This window comes from Choloepus didactylus, chromosome 20 (genome assembly GCF_015220235.1).
Source record: "Choloepus didactylus isolate mChoDid1 chromosome 20, mChoDid1.pri, whole genome shotgun sequence".
Classification (NCBI taxonomy): domain Eukaryota; kingdom Metazoa; phylum Chordata; class Mammalia; order Pilosa; family Megalonychidae; genus Choloepus; species Choloepus didactylus.
Genome location: NC_051326.1, coordinates 14303390 through 14320846, shown reverse-complemented (window position 1 = coordinate 14320846; position 17457 = coordinate 14303390). Strand labels below are relative to the sequence as shown.

General features: G+C 46.7%; 1 protein-coding gene across 2 annotated transcripts in view; it reads left to right on the top strand.

Moving 5' to 3' along the window:
• The window catches only part of KIF3C (kinesin family member 3C), a 37648-nt gene extending 20496 nt beyond the window's left edge, over positions 1-17152 (top strand). The window contains exons 2-8 of one of the 2 annotated variants that reach the window (XM_037813237.1): positions 750-851; positions 1457-1579; positions 2654-2772; positions 3172-3288; positions 14085-14193; positions 14354-14526; positions 14747-17152. In XM_037813237.1, the coding sequence (XP_037669165.1) occupies positions 750-851; positions 1457-1579; positions 2654-2772; positions 3172-3288; positions 14085-14193; positions 14354-14526; positions 14747-14840 (837 nt within the window). In that variant the 3' untranslated portion in view covers positions 14841-17152. The remainder of the gene's footprint in view (positions 1-749; positions 852-1456; positions 1580-2653; positions 2773-3171; positions 3289-14084; positions 14194-14353; positions 14527-14746) is intronic. The other variant, XM_037813238.1, reaches the window with a different exon arrangement.
• Positions 17153-17457: the final 305 nt, after the last annotated feature.

Here is a 17457-nt window from a genome sequence, read left to right as displayed (position 1 = left end):
GCATCCCCATGATCAATTTTAGAACATTTTCATTACTCCAGAAAAGAATTAAAAATAAAAGAGAAAACCCAAATCCTCCATACTCCCCCATTATTGACCTCTAGCATCGGTATGGTACATTTGTTACTGTTGATGAGAGAATATTAAGATATTACTGTTAACTATAGTCCATAGTTTGAAATAGGTACATTTTTTGCCATATACCCTTCTATTATTAACTCCTTGTAATGGTGTCGTACATTTGTTCTAGTTCATGAAAGAACTAGAACAAATTCCAGTCATCGTCCATCACAGGATTCACTGGGTGATACAAGACAACGATGTCTTTGCCTCTTTCCCACACTATTCTGTCCAGAATGCCCTTCATTTGTTAATTCAAACCTACCCTTTTCCATGTCAGCCAAAGATGAGCCTGTTTTGCTGTGTATGCAAATGGCCTTGTCCTGAGCCAGTCAGCTCTTGGGCTGGGCTGTCCCCCTCCCGGACACCAGCAGGGTCCTGTTTGCTGGGACTAGACTCACACCCGGCAGGTGAACCACCTTCCGTGTCCAGAGCAAGAGGATCAGGTGCTCTCTGTTCCCTGAGGGGCTCCCCCTCTCTGCCTCACCTAATGATTCTGGCTGCAATAGGAGCCATGCACTGGGGCCTGAGAGGCTGGAGGGGAGACCAGAGAGCAGGGGGGCAAAGCTCCTTAATCTGGGGACACGTGGCCCTTTGAGAAGCCCACCTCTGGTGCCCTCTGTCCCCAGGCCATGGAGAGCAAGCTGCTCATCGGCGGCAGGAACATCATGGACCACACCAACGAGCAGCAGAAGATGCTGGAACTGAAGAGGCAGGAGATCGCCGAGCAGGTGGGGCTGCCAGATTCCAGGTCCCCTTGGGGGCACACGGCCTGTAGGTCGTGTCTTGGGGGCCTGGGGCCTTAGGCATCATGTATTCAGCATCTACAGAGCTGAGATCTGAGACGTGGCACCCTGGACCCCACTGCTAGTTGGTGGGTGAGAGGAGGTGGTTGACTGTCCACAATGTCAGCCTCCACAAGGTATCTGGTGTTAATTCCTGGGCCTTCCTTAGGGGTGTGAGTTCTTTGCCAAGTGTAGGACTGTTGTCTCAATCATCAAAAACCACGGTTTCTTGGTCTTACCAGTTGACAACAACACTGCTTGGGGAAAGGGTGAGGCAGCCTGGAGCTAGTGTGGTGGGCATCTGTGCATTTGGCTGACACCCCGGGAGTGTGCCAGGAATTAGGGCTGGGTGTCCATCCACGGGGGATGGAGAGAGAAGGGCTCAGAGGCGTCCCGCTCAGGATGGGATGGGAGCAGTGGCCGTGGGCCCTGGGACACCCTCTCCTCCCTCCCGGCACCTGTGGCAATGGTAAAGCCAGTCCCCTGAGCTCCCTGGTCCCTCTCCGAGTGTGTGCCGCTCTTCTAAGCCCCCGTGCCCTGCCTTGACCTAGAAACGCCGTGAGCGGGAAATGCAGCAGGAGATGATGCTCCGAGATGAGGAGACCATGGAGCTCCGGGGCACCTACACTTCCCTGCAGCAGGAGGTGGAGGTCAAAACCAAGAAGCTCAAGAAGGTGAGGTACCCCGGCAGGACGGGGCCAAGGCGTGTGCCAAGGCTCGCAGCCTCTGCTGAAGACAGCCTCCGCAAGGAGCTTCAGGGACCCCTCCCCACTTTGCCCGAACATCTGAACCCCTGAGTTACATGCCTGGGCTGCCGGGGTGAGGAGCAGGGGAAGGGAGTCTGGTGTGAGGGTGGGGCCTTTTCGGTGGGGCCAGGCTGGACTTGCTGGGCCAGGAACTCGGTCACTTCCAGTCTCCTGGCTTGCCATCCCCACAGTCCTGGGTAACTTCCTCCTTTAGTGTCATCAGTGAGTCAGCTTGGATAGCAAGGCCTGGAGCAGGGCCAGGGGAGGGGCGAGGAGGCCCGAGAAGGAGACCTGAGGCTGGGGAAGCTCAGCAAGGGAGCACAGAGGCCCTCAGGGACATATCGTGGGATGAGACCCTTCTCACCAGGACCCTGGAAAGTCCACGGCAAGGGAAAGCCATGCCCGGGAGAGGAGGGCCTGGGGCCGGAAGCAGGTTCTCGATTGGATTCTGGGAAGGACCTGGAGAGCCCTTAGGGTTAGCCGTGTGGCTGCCCCACAGCAGGCCAGGCAGAGGCCCAGCCACGGGGTGTTCACTGTGGTCCCATCTCTTTGGGGGTGGAGGGGTTGGACAGGAGGGTGCTGCCCTGCACACCCCCACCTCCGAGACCCCCAGAGAGGCAGGGGTGGGTTGGGTCGCCTTCCAGCTCCCTCAGGCCCCCTCCCCTCCCTGAGCTCCAGGTCTCAGAATGAGCCCTGGACTAGCGTCCTGGTTCTGGGTCTGCTACTACCTAGTTATGTCACTTTCCTCATCCATCAAAAAAGAGTGTGGGACCAAAGGGCACCTCAGGTCCCTTCCAGCTTGGCCTCGGTGGCGGAGGGATGGTGGCGCCTTGAACAGCCCGTCCCTGCTGGTGACAGGGCAGCACCGGGGGTTCAGACCCGGCCCTGCCCTCTTCCTGGGCTGAGCTGGTGGACCCTGAGCCTGCAGCTGTCGGGCCCAGGCCAGGTGACCGGCACCCGGGGGCTGCCCCGTGCAGCTCTGAGCCGCCCCTGTCCCTCCAGCTCTACGCCAAGCTGCAGGCGGTGAAGGCGGAGATCCAGGACCAGCATGACGAGTACATCCGCGTGCGGCAGGACCTGGAGGAGGCACAGAACGAGCAGACCCGGGAGCTCAAACTCAAGTAAGCCCGATCCCCCCTTCCCGCTGAGGGCCCTCGTAGCCAGCCCGGGTTCTCTCCTTCCTGAAGGCCCCATTCTGTCTATGCCCCCAGGAGTCCATGTGTCTTAGGAATAAAACATGTCTGAGGGGTGAGAAATTGCCCAAGTTCTGGAGTTCCTTCTAGGAGGTATTTGATGAATCTTCCAAAATGCAAAACTAACCCCCAAGCTCCTGAGCCTACCATCTCTGCGCTGGCCGCAGTGGTTCTCAAGCTCCGTTATCTCTATAGGGGACCCCCGCACATCCACTTTGGGGCTTTTCTGCCCCCACCATTCCGTCTGCCTTTTCCCTGCCGCTTCCTCTCCTTCGCCTTCATGGGTACCAGGTGGGCCCTCACCCCCAGTTCCCCACCCCTCCCCAGGTATCTGATCATCGAGAACTTCATCCCCCCGGAGGAGAAGAACAAGATCATGAACCGGCTGTTCCTGGACTGCGAGGAGGAGCAGTGGAAGTTCCAGCCACTTGTGCCCGCCGGACTGTGAGTCTTTTTTTTTTTTAAATTCAGTTTTGTTGAGATATATTCACATACCATACACTCATCCGTGGGGTACAATCAGCTGTTCACAGTACCATCATATAGTTGTGCATTCATCACCCCAATCTATTTTTGAACATTTTCCTTACACCAGAAAGAATCAGAATAAGAATAAAAAATAAAAGTAAAAAAGAACACCCAAATCATCCCCCCCATCCCACCCTACTTTTTGTTTAGTTTTTTTGTCCCCATTTTTCTACTCATCCATCCATACACTGGATAAAGAGAGTGTGATCCACAAGGTTTTTACAATCATACTGTCACCCCTTGTAAGCTACATTGTTATACAATCGTCTTCAAGAGTCAAGGCTACTGGGTTGGAGTTTGATAGTTTCAGGTATTTACTTCTAGCTATTCTAGTGCATTAAAACCTAAGAAGAGTTATTTATATAGTGCATAAGAATGCACACCAGAGTGACCTCTTGACTCCATTTGAAATCTCTCAGAAACTTTATTTCGTTTCGTTTCACATCCCCTTTTTGGTCTAGAAGATGTTCTCAATCCCACAATGCCGGGTCCAGATTCATCCCCGGGAATCATATCTTGCATTGCCAGGGAGATTTACACCCCTGGGAGTCAGGTCCCACATAGGGGGGAGGGTGGTGAGTTCACCTGCCGGGCTGGCTTAGCTCTAGAGAGATTGAGGCCACATCTGAGCAACAAAGAGGTACCCAGGGGGAGATCCTTAGGCACAGTTATAAGCAGGTTTAGCCTCTCCTTTGCAGTAACGAGCTTCATAAGGGCAAGTCCCATGATAGAGGGTTCAGCCTACAAAACCACCAGTCCTCAATGTTTGTGAGACCATCTGCAACAATCCAGGTGAGGGAACCCAACACCTCTGCATTTTCCCCCAGCTCCTCAGGGGATCCCTGCATTTGTGTTTTTATTCTCTGCCCAAATTACTTTGGGATGTCTTTCAGGAGTGTGAGTCTTTTTGCCCAGTGGCCTGGGCCTGGGGCCTGGCAGTCCTGGCCTCCATCTTGGGGGTGGTGAGGGGCCTGAGGCCCGGCCTGCGGGGAGACAGGGGTGATTTGTGGATTGGGGCTGGATTTCTCAGGTCCTAATTTGTAGAGATCTCTGTGAGGGAAGCGTGAATCTGAAAGACCAGAGGGTCCCCATGGCCTGGGAGGCTGAAACTACCCAGCAAGGGACCTAGGAGGGGAGGAAGGGCCTCTGGGCCTCTTGACAGTCCCAGCGAAAGCTCATCTTTGGCCAGATCTGGTGAATACTCATCTGTCAGGTGCCGGAAACAGCAACAGCCATTAATATTTGCCGAGCTCTTCCTCTGTGTGCAGACACCGTAAGAGACTGCAGACGGAAGGAAAATCAGACATGGCCAGAGCTCACAGTCCAGTGGGAAATACAGGGAAGTAATAGGTCATGGAATGATGAGGTGTGATCCGGTCTTTCTGGCCCCACTCAGCTCAGCTCAGTGATTCAGCATTTCCACCTGTTTCCACATCCCGCCCCGGGGGCAGCCTGCGTCCCTGGGCTGGGCTGCCGCACCCCCTGCTGGTGGCCGTGAAGAACGAGCAGAGATATTCAGTCCCGTCCCAGTGTCCGCCTCTCCCAGCCGGGCTGCTGTCGCTTAATTGCAAATCTGTACACGGAGGCGCTCTGGAGGCTGGATGCACTTCCCCAGAGAGTCTTGCTCTCTCTATCCCGGGAATGTTAATTCTGAGATATGGCAGGAGTCTCCCCAAAGCTGGGGAGGGAAGCCAGCAAGAAGTCTACAGCTTCTCGCTGGGAATCAGGCTCCTACTTAATCTGGCTGCCTTCTAAAAGGCTGGTTCTAGGTCAAGGTGAGAGACATTGTACAAGTTTGTAAGCGGCAGGGTCATGAGCAGAGGAGATTTGCAACGGTGTCACTTTAGATTTATGATCTACCTTTCCAAGTTAAGTGGTGATACTTAACTCGTTTAATGCAGAGATTCTCCTCCCCGGCTGCAGCTAGAATCACTCGTGTATTGGACGCCAGAGTTTGATTTAGAGTCAGGTGGACCCCAGGACTCCACGTGTTTTTTTTCAAAGCTTCCAGGAGATTCTGCTATGAAGCCAGGCTAGAGAATCTGTGCTCCAGTGCCATCTGCTGGAGGCAGATGCTGGTGAGACTTCGGGTCTGTAGGGTTAATTGTGTTCTTAAATAGAAAAGTTCTTCAGTTGGAAGTTAGCCGGTGGAGGAGTTTCTTTACGTTGGAAGCAATATTGTCACCAACATGCTCAGCTGGAGGTGGGGAGCCTTCCCTGGGGTGAGAGAGGCTCTGAGAAGACATGTGTGCTTTAACCTTTTATTTTGAAAATTAAGAATGGTAAGAATAGTACAAAGAATTCTTATATATCCTTCACCAACATTCACCAATTGTTAACATTTTGCTACATCCTGCTTTATTAATTCTCTCACCCCCACCAAACAGTTGAGATTAAATTGCAGACATCCTGACCTTTTACCCATATTTCCTAAGAATGAGAACATTCCCTTATGTAACCATAGTACAATGATCAAATTCAGGAAATTCTTATATTGAACCAATATTATTATCATAGAAGCAATATTTGATTTTTGCCAGTTACTCAAATAATGTCCTTTATGGAATTTCCCACCTCCCCACCCAGGATTGATTGTTGTGCCTCTTCAGTCTCCTTTAATTTGGAACTAAGATGAGATCTTGATTTGAGTTTTGCCGTTTCATGCTCCAGAGCAGTTTATTCATTTCTCAAAACATTGTCACTGCAATTTTGCATTGAGCGGGCTGCCTTGGCATCTGATCCAGACTCAGCATGGTGGTGCTTTTCCTGATGCTAAGATAAGCTTTCTGCTTAATGAATATGAATTGCCATCTTTATATATATTTTTCAAATTCATTTTCTTCTGTTAAATAACTCGTAGTTAATTGCAAACGTAATATATTTTCATTATGGAAGACTTAGATAAGCAGAAAGAATGAAAATTCCCTCCATCTAGAGGTAGGCTCCGCTAACACTTGGGTATAAACCTGGTTTTTTCCTATGCATAGATAAACAAACTTTTAATTTTTCCGCAAAAATGGCATCATGCGTTGAAAGCCATTCACAGATTTTTAAAAGTGCACACCTTAAATAATTTTTATAGGAGATACCAGTAATGGCTTAAAAAAAAAAAGTCCTCAAAAATGCAACTAGATAGCTTTCTTCCTGGGCTATTTCTAGTCCATTGTCTTTTTTATCCCTAGCATCTGCTTTAAAGGCAGATTTGTACTCTTCACATGCACTTTTGTATGCATCAGAAGATCCGCTGGCTGCTGAGCTGACACAGTAGGGCGTGTGATCGTGTGGTCGCTGTGATGCTCTGTCTCCTGCTCTCCTCTCTTCTCATAATCCCACCCCCCAACCCCCCACCTCATGTCTCTTCCTTCTTGCACGAGGAAAGGAGAGGAAAGTAATGCAAAGAGGGAAAGATTCCATCTTTTCTTTGCTGTTGGAAAACCTGAAGGCTCTGACCATTTCTCAGAAGCGTCTTGCCAGCTTACCTCTGCAGTGTGTACATTTCCACGGCTCCTTGGAAAGAATCATGCCCACCACAGCCACCACGCTGCAGACAGGCGCTCCTCAGCCAGAGCTGGGGCCCGACTGGCCTGGGCTCCCTGAAGAGTCAATATTACAGATACAAATATATTTACAAACTTCTCTAAGATTTTAGTTAGGTATATTCACAGCTTAACCACGCTGATTTGTACAGAATATGTATTCATCTGTTCAGAATACACAGAGTAGTTATTTCTTATAGAAATTATTCAAAATTTATCTGTGTAAAGGTAAAAGATATTAAGGCAAATGTGGCATATCAGTGTTCTCTACTGTACCAAAATACAGGTTATGTAACAGTTATCATAGACTGCTCTAAGAAAGAACTCCAAGATATAAATAACTTCAAAAAGACTTAATAAATACCAGGGAATCAATTAATTATATGCCATTCTGAATTACTACCATATATATGAATACATTTTCCTTCCTTCCTTCCTTCCTTCCTTCCTTCCTTCCTTCCTTCCTTCCTTCCTTCCCTCCCTCCCTCCTTCCCTCCGCACTTGGCCATACCTGGCAACTGCAGTATTTAATATTTATTGCAGAATTTAAAACATCAAAAATAAAAAGAATGAAGAAAATAAAAGCAAAAATGAATCCAGAAAGTTTTTATATGGAACAAGTTTTTGAAATCAGTTGTTTATTGTAGGGGTTGGTGGTTAGAATAAAGCAAACACAGTGCCATCGCAGCTGGAATCCTGGTTCTGATTCTGACTGAGCAGAGGGAGCTGCTGGACCCCTCTCTGGGATTGTCTAGCCCACGACCCTCATTTCACAGCTGAAGACTGAAGGCCGGGGAGGTCTCTGAACACAGTTTTCCCCATTTCAGGGAGCACCGGGGTCTGCAGCTGTGGGACAAGCTGCCTCCCTGGGAGGGAAGGACCTTTCCCTCAGCCTTGGATCCTGCCATTTGCAACAAAATTCAGTCAGCAAAACTCTCTCCAAAGCATGTTAAACGAATCAGGGCATTGTTCCATTTGCACAGTTCAAATCTGGAATATTTTGCTCGACTCCGGCCTAGGGCATATTCTGGGGATGAGAACTCCATGGCCTGCTCAGAATTAAGTGGTAAAAAAGCACTGATTGAAAGACATTACCAAAAGTCATGCTGTCCCTTTAGAAACCTTTTGCTTAGAAAAACGTTTTCCCTCCTGCTCTTCTAGCTACAAGCTAGAAGATGCTCTTAACCACGCCACTCCAAAACGAGGAGTTACTGTCACTCAACTCGGAGACATGCCCACATCAACTTATTTTGGATAGCTATCTCTTTTTCTATTTTTTCCACTGCCTCTGTGCAGCCTTTGGTAGATACACAATAATTTCAGGTGAGGTGCCTCCCACAGTTATGAAGAATTTTTTATTAAAGTTACATTGAAAAACCATTTTTTGCAGCCAGCTCCAGTAATAACTATTTCACAGCTTTGACCTTTTATCTGTAGTTTCTCATAATAGACTTTATTTTTAATGATTATTTTTTAAAATAATATAAAATAATTGCATTATTTTTGAAGACAAATTTTCCTCTAAGGGTTATACATTTGGCTTCCTGTCCCCAGCCTGTGGTAGGCAAGTCACAAAATTTGATTGGTAATTGTCACCCTTTGGCCTTTGCATCACCAGACGCCCCTTCTTTCCAAAGGCATGATGGGGCAGTAGAAAGAGACTGGACTTTGGATTTACAACAGTCTGAATTCTAGGCCCTGATCTGCCGCTGACCCATGGCCCTGAGAAAGTTACCTAATCTCTGAACCCAAGGTTCCTCACCTGTGAAGTGGGGATAACATGTGCTCTGCAGGATTGTTGAGGTTGAGATGAGATCACGTGTGTCAAGTTCCAGGCCAGTACTTGGCACACACAAGATTATCAATAAGTGGTTGCAATCATCCCACTAAGCCAATTTTATAGTTTTGGAGACTTCAGAGAAATCAGCCTGCCTCCAGCTCTAAGAAATGCTATGGAAGGACAGTTTGGCTTGTTGTTTTGGCTTTGGATTTAGATTTTTTTCTCCCTCAGACTGCCTCCAAGTTTAAAGAGAGAGCATTCCTTGCCCTAAATAGAATCAGGAAAGAAAGTGAAATTGTTCTCATTACAGTGGCAGAGTTTACCTGAGCAAGAACTGTCTCAGCTCTGGGTTGAGTCCCCAGATGTCTTCAGAGGCCAGTGTGAGACTTGCAGGAGCGCCTGAAGGAGGAGGTGGTTCAGCCTTCCTTGCAGGGTGTGGGGCAGCAGGGTGTGAAACGAGGAGGAGGAGGGAGAGTTTAGACTGCAGGTGAGTGGAGAAGGTGGGCAGCTGGCATGCAGGGCCAGAGGGGCCAGAGCACAGAAGAAAGTCTGATTTGCTGTTGTGGGTGCACGTGAAGGGTTTGATAGGAGACTATACCGCATGGTGTTTGGGTGCCTGTTTCCAGAATAGGAGAGGAAAGGGGGTGATCAGACAGAGCCCATAATGAGAATCGTGTCGACCCTCTCAGAGGGAGCTAGGAACTGACTTTTTTAGTATTAAGGGTAAAAAAAAAAAAAGCTATAATAGCAGCCAACATTTTGGAGGCAGGGTCCTAGGAGAACTCTTGGGACGTCTCCCTTGGGGGAGGAGGGGTGATAAATGCAGAGCCGGGCCTCAGCACCCCCAGCCTGTCCGCTGCAGAGGGCTCCGTGGGGAAAGGAGGCCTGGGGCAGAAGAGGGAGTGGACAGGAAGATTTGATGTCCCAGTTACAGGCTCCTCTCCCCTGCCCCCGCACCCCACTCAGGCCTCCCAGAATAGCCCTGGCATCTTCACCAGGTCAGGCTGCCAATTCACTCTGATCCACTGCCCTGCTCACCCAGCCCCGTCCTTCTGTCCTCTCCCAGAGCCTGCAGCCTTCAGGGGTCTCTGCGGCCCCAGACTGTCCCTCGTGTGCTCCTGAGAGACAACACACCATTGTAAAAAGAGCACTGGGAAAGGTCCAAATTCCAATTCCTTTCCCAACCAAGAGCCATGGGCCCAAAAGTCTTCCCTTCCCTGCATCTCGGTGTCCTGGCCTGCTCTGTCTACACTTTTGGATGTTGTTGGAAAGTTCAAATGGGATATGTAGAAGCACTTCATAAACGATGTTGTTTTACTGATTTTCCCACTCGCCTCTTAGAGGGGATGGCCCTGCATTTCCACCAGCCAGCATCTGCAGCAGAACCGGCTTCCTGCAGCTGTGCCCCCTCCCCACCATTCTGTAGGCTGAGGCAGCACAGACCGGGGCTTCCATTGCCTTGTCCATCCTTGTTTTCATCTATTGAGGGATCTACAGGGACACCTAAGTGTCCAGCCCTCCTTTATATGCTTAATAAGCTGAACCCCAAGAATGTTTTTTCTTGTCACTCCTCCTTGCAAGGGCAGGCATGGCTTGTTCTGCTGTTCAAGGACAGAAGGTCCGATCTGTCAGTCACTCGGCCTGTTTCTTCTCCTCTTCCACCTCCAAACTGTCTTGCCTTATGGCTTTTTCATTGCTCCTTTGTATCCCCACTTGAAATTAGCAAATGGAATTGGAAACAAATAATAATCACAACTGCCACTGTGGTGAACCCCTGCAGTGTTCAGTGCTAAATGCTTACCTTGTTTATTGTCAACAATTCTATATGATAGAGATTATATATCTGAGGCTCAGAGATATTAAAAGCCACTTTCCAAGGTAACAAAGCGGTATGAGGCAGAGCCCCCTTTTCAAAAATGGCAATAGCTTTCTTGTTTTCTTTTTTTGTTTGTTTGGGATAATAGAAGTAATACATCATACTCATCAATTGAGTAAGAGTAAAAGGTCTGATATACCATGGGTTGGCTAGGATATAGAGCAATGGAATCTTTCATACTTTGCTGGTGGAAGTGCAAATATAACCACTTTGAAAAGCAATTTGGCGATATCTAGTGGAGTTGAAAATGCACATACTCTACAACTCAACAATTCAATTTTGGGGTACACACTCCAGGAAAACTTATATGCAAAGACACCTGTGTAGAATTGTTCACTTCAACCCTGTGTTTAATTGAAATTGAAATCAACCTGGATGTCCATCAACAAGAGAATAGATACATATATTACAGAATATTGAAACCATGAAATACTCAGTGTAGTTAAGCTTTAATAATCTAGAGCTACATAAAGAAATCTGAAAGAATATCTTGAACACACAAAAAAGTACAGAAAATTACATACAGTACAAAATTTAACAATCATGCAGGAACCAGATATGTTGTTTACGAATACACACGTATTTAAGTAAGTATAAAAATATGCATGACATCAATAAACACCAAACACAAGTGAGCAGTTAACTCTGGGAAGGAAGGAAGAGGAATGGGGGCTTACAAATTGTATTTACATTTTATTTCTTAAAATATGAAGTTTCCAAAAAAATTGAAGTACGTATTACAAAATGTTAAGATTTGGCAAAGCCTTAGGCATACAAGTGTTTATTATTTTTTATGCTTTTCTGGATGTTTGAAATAATTATATATAAAGTTATATCCATTGTATAAAAAATTAATATGTTACAGGAAGGCAAGAAGAAAATAAATAACAACCATAATCTCACCACCCAAAGATAATCACTGTTAACATTTTGAATATCCAGACTGTTTTTCTTAGTATGCACACACATACACTCAGATTTCTTCAAAAACAAAACAAAAAAATCTTCATCTTTTCGTTTGCTTTTTTTCACTTAATATATTGTGAAATCTTCTCACATCAGCATAGAGCTACTCAAAATTTTAATGACTACATAGTATTCCTTCACATAGCTGGAAAATAATTTGACCATCAATTCCATATTGATGCACATCTAGGATATTTCTGATTTTTTTGCAATTGTAAATAATGCTGCATGAAACATCCCTACATGTAAATCTTTGTCTTATCTCTGATTATTTCCTTAGGAAAATTCCTAGGAGTGGAATTATTGGGTCAAAGGATTTGTATTTTTTAAAAGCCTGGGAAAAAAAAAAAAAAGCCAAGCCTGAGATTTTTCTTTTAATAATACCTTTATTGAGCTATAATTCACATATCATAAATTCACAGTTTTAAAGAGTACAATTCATTGGTTTTTAGTGCATTCACGGAGTTGTGCAACCATCACCACTATCTAATTCCAGAACATTTTCATTACCCCAGAAAGAAACCCAGTCACCCTCTATTTCTCCCAACTCCCCTGGCCCTAGGCACCCATTAATCTACTTTCTGTCTCTATGGATTTGCCTATTCCAGACAGTTCATGTATATGGAATCATATGATATGTGGGCTTTACTGTCTGGCTTTTATTTAGCATTACGTTTTCAAGGTTCACCCATGTTGTAGTACGTATCAGTATTTCATTCCTTTTTATTGCCAAAGAACGTTCCACTGGATGGATGTACCCCATTTTTTTTAATCCATTCATCAGTTGATGGATACTTGGGGTATTTCTACTTTTCACCTAGTATGAGTTCTGCTTTGAGCACTCATGTACAGGTTTTTGTGTGGACATATGCTTTCATTTCTCTTTGGTGTATACCTGGGAGTGGAATTGCTGAGTCATATGGTAACTGTATATTTAACTTTTTGAGGAACTGCCAGATTGTTCTCCGAAGCAGCTACAAATTTTACATTCCCACCAGAAATATAAGAGGGTTACCATTTCTCCACATCCTCACCAACACTTGTTTTTGTCTGCCTTTTTGATTATAGCCATTTCAGTAGGTATGAAGTAGTATTTTTTTGCTGTTTTGATTTGAATTTCTCTAATGATTAATAATGTTGAGTATCTTTTCATGTGCTTATTGGCCAGTTGTATATCTTCTTTGGAGAAACATCTATTCAGTTCCTTTGCCTATATGTTAATGAAATTGTTTATCTTTTTATTGTTGATTTGTAAGAGTAGTTTATGTGTTCGAGTCTTTTATCAGATATATGATTCTGCAAATATTTTCTCCCATGTTTTCACTTTCTTCATGGTGTCCTCTGAAGCACAAACATTTTATAATTTGAAGGTGTCTAATTTATTTATTTTTTTCTTTTGTTGATTGTGTTTTCAATGTCATATCTAAGAAACCAATGCCTAATAAAAGGTCCTGAAGATTTACTCCTATGTTTTCTTCTAAGAGTTTTATAGCTTTAGCTCTTACATTTAGGTCTATGACCCATTTTATTAAGATATATTCACACAGCATACAGTCATCCAAAGTATACAATCAGTTGTTCACATTACCATCCTATAGTTGTTCATTCATCACCCCGATCTATTTTTTGAACATTTTCCTTTTACCAGAAAAAGTGAAAATAAGAATAAAAAAAAATAAGAGTAAAAAAAGAACACTCAAATCTCCCCCCCTGCCCTATTTTTCCTTTAGTTTTTTGTCCCCAGTTTTCTACTCATTCATCCATATACTGAATAAAGGGGAGTGTGATCCACAAAGCTTTCACAGTCACATTGTATGACCCATTTTTAGTTAATTTTTGTATATGGTGTGAGGTAGGGGTCCAACTTCATTCTTTTGCATGAGAATGTCCAGTTGTCCCAGCACCAAAGATTGAAGACAATCCTTACCCCATGAATTGTCTTGGCACCCTTGTTGAAAATCAGTTGACCATAAATGTAATGACATATCTGGACTCTCCATTCTATTCCGTTAATCTAAATTTCTGTTCTTATGCCAGTTCCGCAATGTCTAGATAACTGTAGCTTTGTAGCTTTGTAGGAAGTTTTGAAATTGGGAAGTGTGAGTCCTCCAACTTTGTTCTTCTTTTTCAAGATTCTTTTGGATATTTCTGGGACCCTTGCAGTCCAAGCCTGTGTTTTTTAACCATTTTATTATGTCACCTCTCGTAAGGGAAAAGAAAAGCAAAACCATGAGTCAGCCATGGTTTTGTGTAGTATGTGAAATCAGTATATGAATCTGAAAGCTAAAATGAGATTGGACTTCTTTTCTCCATTCCAGCCCTCTGTCAGCCCTATTTACTCTGGAAAAAAATTGGAGCAACAGGAGCGAGGAAATATGTGCCTTCTTATATCACACTACTTTTGGTTGTGAGATTGTATTAGAGCAAGAAGAAAATTCCAGAACCTGCTGTCTGCAGGGCCTCCTGACCACCTGAATGATACTTAATTCCTCCTGATATTATTTTCGCTTTGTGTTTCAAGGAAATCCATTCTAACGCATCCTCTTCCCTGCAGCAGTAGCAGCCAAATGAAGAAGCGGCCAACTTCTGCCGTGGGCTACAAGAGGCCCATCAGCCAGTATGCTCGGGTTGCCATGGCAATGGGGTCCCACCCCAGGTACCGGGTAAGAGGCTGGGAAGGGGTGGTGGGGAGAAGTGGGGGGTGATAGAGCCTCCACTTCCACCTACTGCTTCATCACCCTTACTGCACCCAGTAGTTACTGAGTGCCCAGAAGGTGCAGCCTTGGGCCCCTGCCCATGTCTGGCATGCTGTTCCCACCACAGGCGGAAAACATAATGTTTCTGGAGTTGGATGTGTCCCCTCCAGCAGTCTTTGAGATGGAATTCTCTCATGACCAAGAACAAGACCCCCGGGCACTACACATGGAGCGGCTCATGCGGTTGGACAGCTTCCTCGAAAGACCTTCAACCTCTAAAGTCCGAAAGTCCAGATCCTGGTGAGTAGGGCCGTGGTCAGGGTGCGCATTGGACGTAGGCAGGGGAACCCCAGGGACTGGTTGAGGCTGAAGAGGGAAGAGGATGACCAAGGCTGTGGGGAGGAGTTCCTAGAGCAAGAGGATGGGGGAAAGGAATGACCTTACTTTTCTATTTCCCACACTTCCCTAACCGCCCTTTATGTCCTCCCCCACCGCCACTGCCCCGTTCCCACCCCTGTAGGTGCCAGAGTCCTCAGCGGCCTCCGTCCTCCACCACACATGCCTCGCTGGCCTCCGCTTCCCTGTGCCCCACAACAGTGCTAGACCATGAGTGACAACCTTCACGGCCAGGTTCCCCAGACCCCGGGGATGGGGCCCTCAGCCCTGGATCATCTCATCTGCCGCTTGTGTGCGTGCATGTGTGTGCATGTGTGTGTGCGCGTGCGTATGTGTGAAGGGGTAAGAATCTGGCAGACGGCACCTCTGCCTGCTCTTCTTAGCCTCCTTTATTTAAGTAATGTTATTTATTTGTGGAGCTCAGTTCGTATAGGGAGGATATCCCCGACTGAGCTGTCTGGGCCTGCACCCCCTTTTCTTCTGACTTTAGACCCCCAGTGAGACCTCAAGCTACTCCCATGTCAACTGCTCCCAGAGGGGAAGGTGGCCAGTGCCTGAGAAGAGTACTTTTTCTACTTGTCCCACTCTATAATCTCCATCTCCTCCTCTGCTGACGGTGAGCAGCTCCTGAGCACTTTCTGGGACTAGAAAAATGCTGGGTGTCCACTGAAGACAAGAGACATCCTGACACTGTGGGGTGTTTGCTCCCAGTGGAGAGAGCTCTGCTGTGCCAAGAGGGTAGAAAGCTCCAGTTTCTGGGGCTTAGACAGCCTCTTTTGGCTGCTCGAGCTCTTTTTCAAGGACTTCAGTGGCCTCGCCGACACAGCCCATGTTCTCCAGCTTTGGCAGGAACTCAAGGCTTCCTAAACTCTGCCTCCTCCTGCCCTCCTAGCACTTGGGTGGGAATTGCAGATCAACCCGTTGCTGCCTCCTCTGGACCTGCAGGAAATGGGACAGTAATGGAGCCAACTTGGACAGTCATCAAGGGAAGTCCTTCCTCCGGGTCTCTTTGTTTCTGTCCCTTCCGAGGAGTAACTTTGGACAACGAGCAATGGAGCCGACTCCCCAGCATTTTCCTGCTTTGGTCTGTCTCTCCTGCAGCTGCCTGGAATGCAGTTCATGGTGGGAGGAATGAGTCGTTCTGACCCTGCTAAACAGAGGGTGTTGACATCATTTAGCACAAGAGGAGACCCAGGCCCAGTCTGCCAGCTTTGCCTATTACCCCTGGTGTCAAATCACATTTTGGGGGCACTATTTTCTTGAAAACTAACTCTTTCTTCAGTAGTTTTGCAAATTGGTCCTGAGGACAGTACTTCTCATCTCCCTTTGTGACATCCCAAGATGTCTCCAGGTATCTCCAGTGATAAGTAAATTTCTATATATATAAAGAGGAGAATTTTCATCAAGTTACTTTTTAAGTGTATACTTTGGTGGAGAGGGGAAGGGATAATCATGAAAACAAACAATTGATTTAAGATTTCAAAATGCCAAAACAGCGGGAGCCTGCAACTCCTAGAATACAGAGAGTTCTGTCTTTGGGGTAAATTGTGAGACTAAGAGACCTCCCTGAAATTTGATGTGTGGGAGGTGGAGGTGGGGTCTGATTACCTGGTTCTTCTCTTTCTGTCAGGAAATGCGCCCTTCTTGCACAGTTCAAGTTCTGCCTGAGGGCCACGCTTTGGTATGGTCTCGCTCCATGCTGCTGGCATTACTGGACTCTGGTTGGGCAACTCAGTTGCCATCTGTTCCTGTCCTTCGAGGAAATAACATTTTTCATCAGAGCCCAAGGGATGAATTTTGAGACTCAGGAGTCAGATTGGAAGTTTGGCCATGGCTGGGACAGGAGCATGGACAGGACAGAGGCCTGGGCCCAGGGGGTCCTCCAGGGCCGTGTTGAGCAGCCCCTCCCACCGACCCCTTTCTCGCTTGTGGACGAAGCAGCACGCATCGCCCCATTCACCACGTGGACACATTGGCTCTCCGTTTTCTGTTCATTCATTCCTCACGGTCTCTAGAGCACAATAAACCCAACTTCACCACCCCCGGTCTGCAGGCTGGGCCCGAGCTGTGGTCAGAGGAGGAGCTCCTGCCTGCGGTTTTGTGTCTGTGTGTATGTGTGTGCGTGTCTGTGCGTGTTTACCTCCACAGGGGACACGCTGCGCTCAGCATAAGCTATGCTGGGCACAGGCCACTGGGGGTGGCTGGATCTCAGTCTCTCTGTCTCCTTTGCCTTTTGATGTATCAGATATTTGATTGACAAAGTAAGGGCCTTGATTGGGACCAAATTTCCGTGTCTGTTGTTATGGTCTTTATTTAGGACAACAGGTAACAATGCAGTGGCCCATTCTTGTCACTCTATACATATGACTCTACAGGACATATGTAATATATAAATATATATATATATAAGATGTTCCCCTCTGTCCCCTTGGCTTAGGATGGAGGCCTCTCTGCTGAGCTGAGATGCAGCCTGCAGGTCCCAGCCCTGTTCAAACTAACGCAGTCGACAATAAAGGAATGAGTATCGTTATGGAGTTGGTTGCCTGCTTTCTCTTCCCTTTGTTTAGTTTCTTCCTGCTTTTCCTACCTTTTTCCTTTTTTCCCTCCTCTCTTCTCGTTTTTTCCAGCAGCAGCTCAAGAGTATTTGGAGCCCAGCAACCATCATCAGCTCTTTGGAAAAGAACTTTGGCTGCTTAATAAAAAGGGACCTGTGTGCTCCTCGGGGCTGAGGGCAGGGCCCAGGCTCTAGGCGGAAGTTTCTGTTAGGGCCGTGGCTTGTGTTCTAGGCTCGTGGCCCCCTGCCCTTAATTCTGAGCTATTCCCAGATTTAGAACT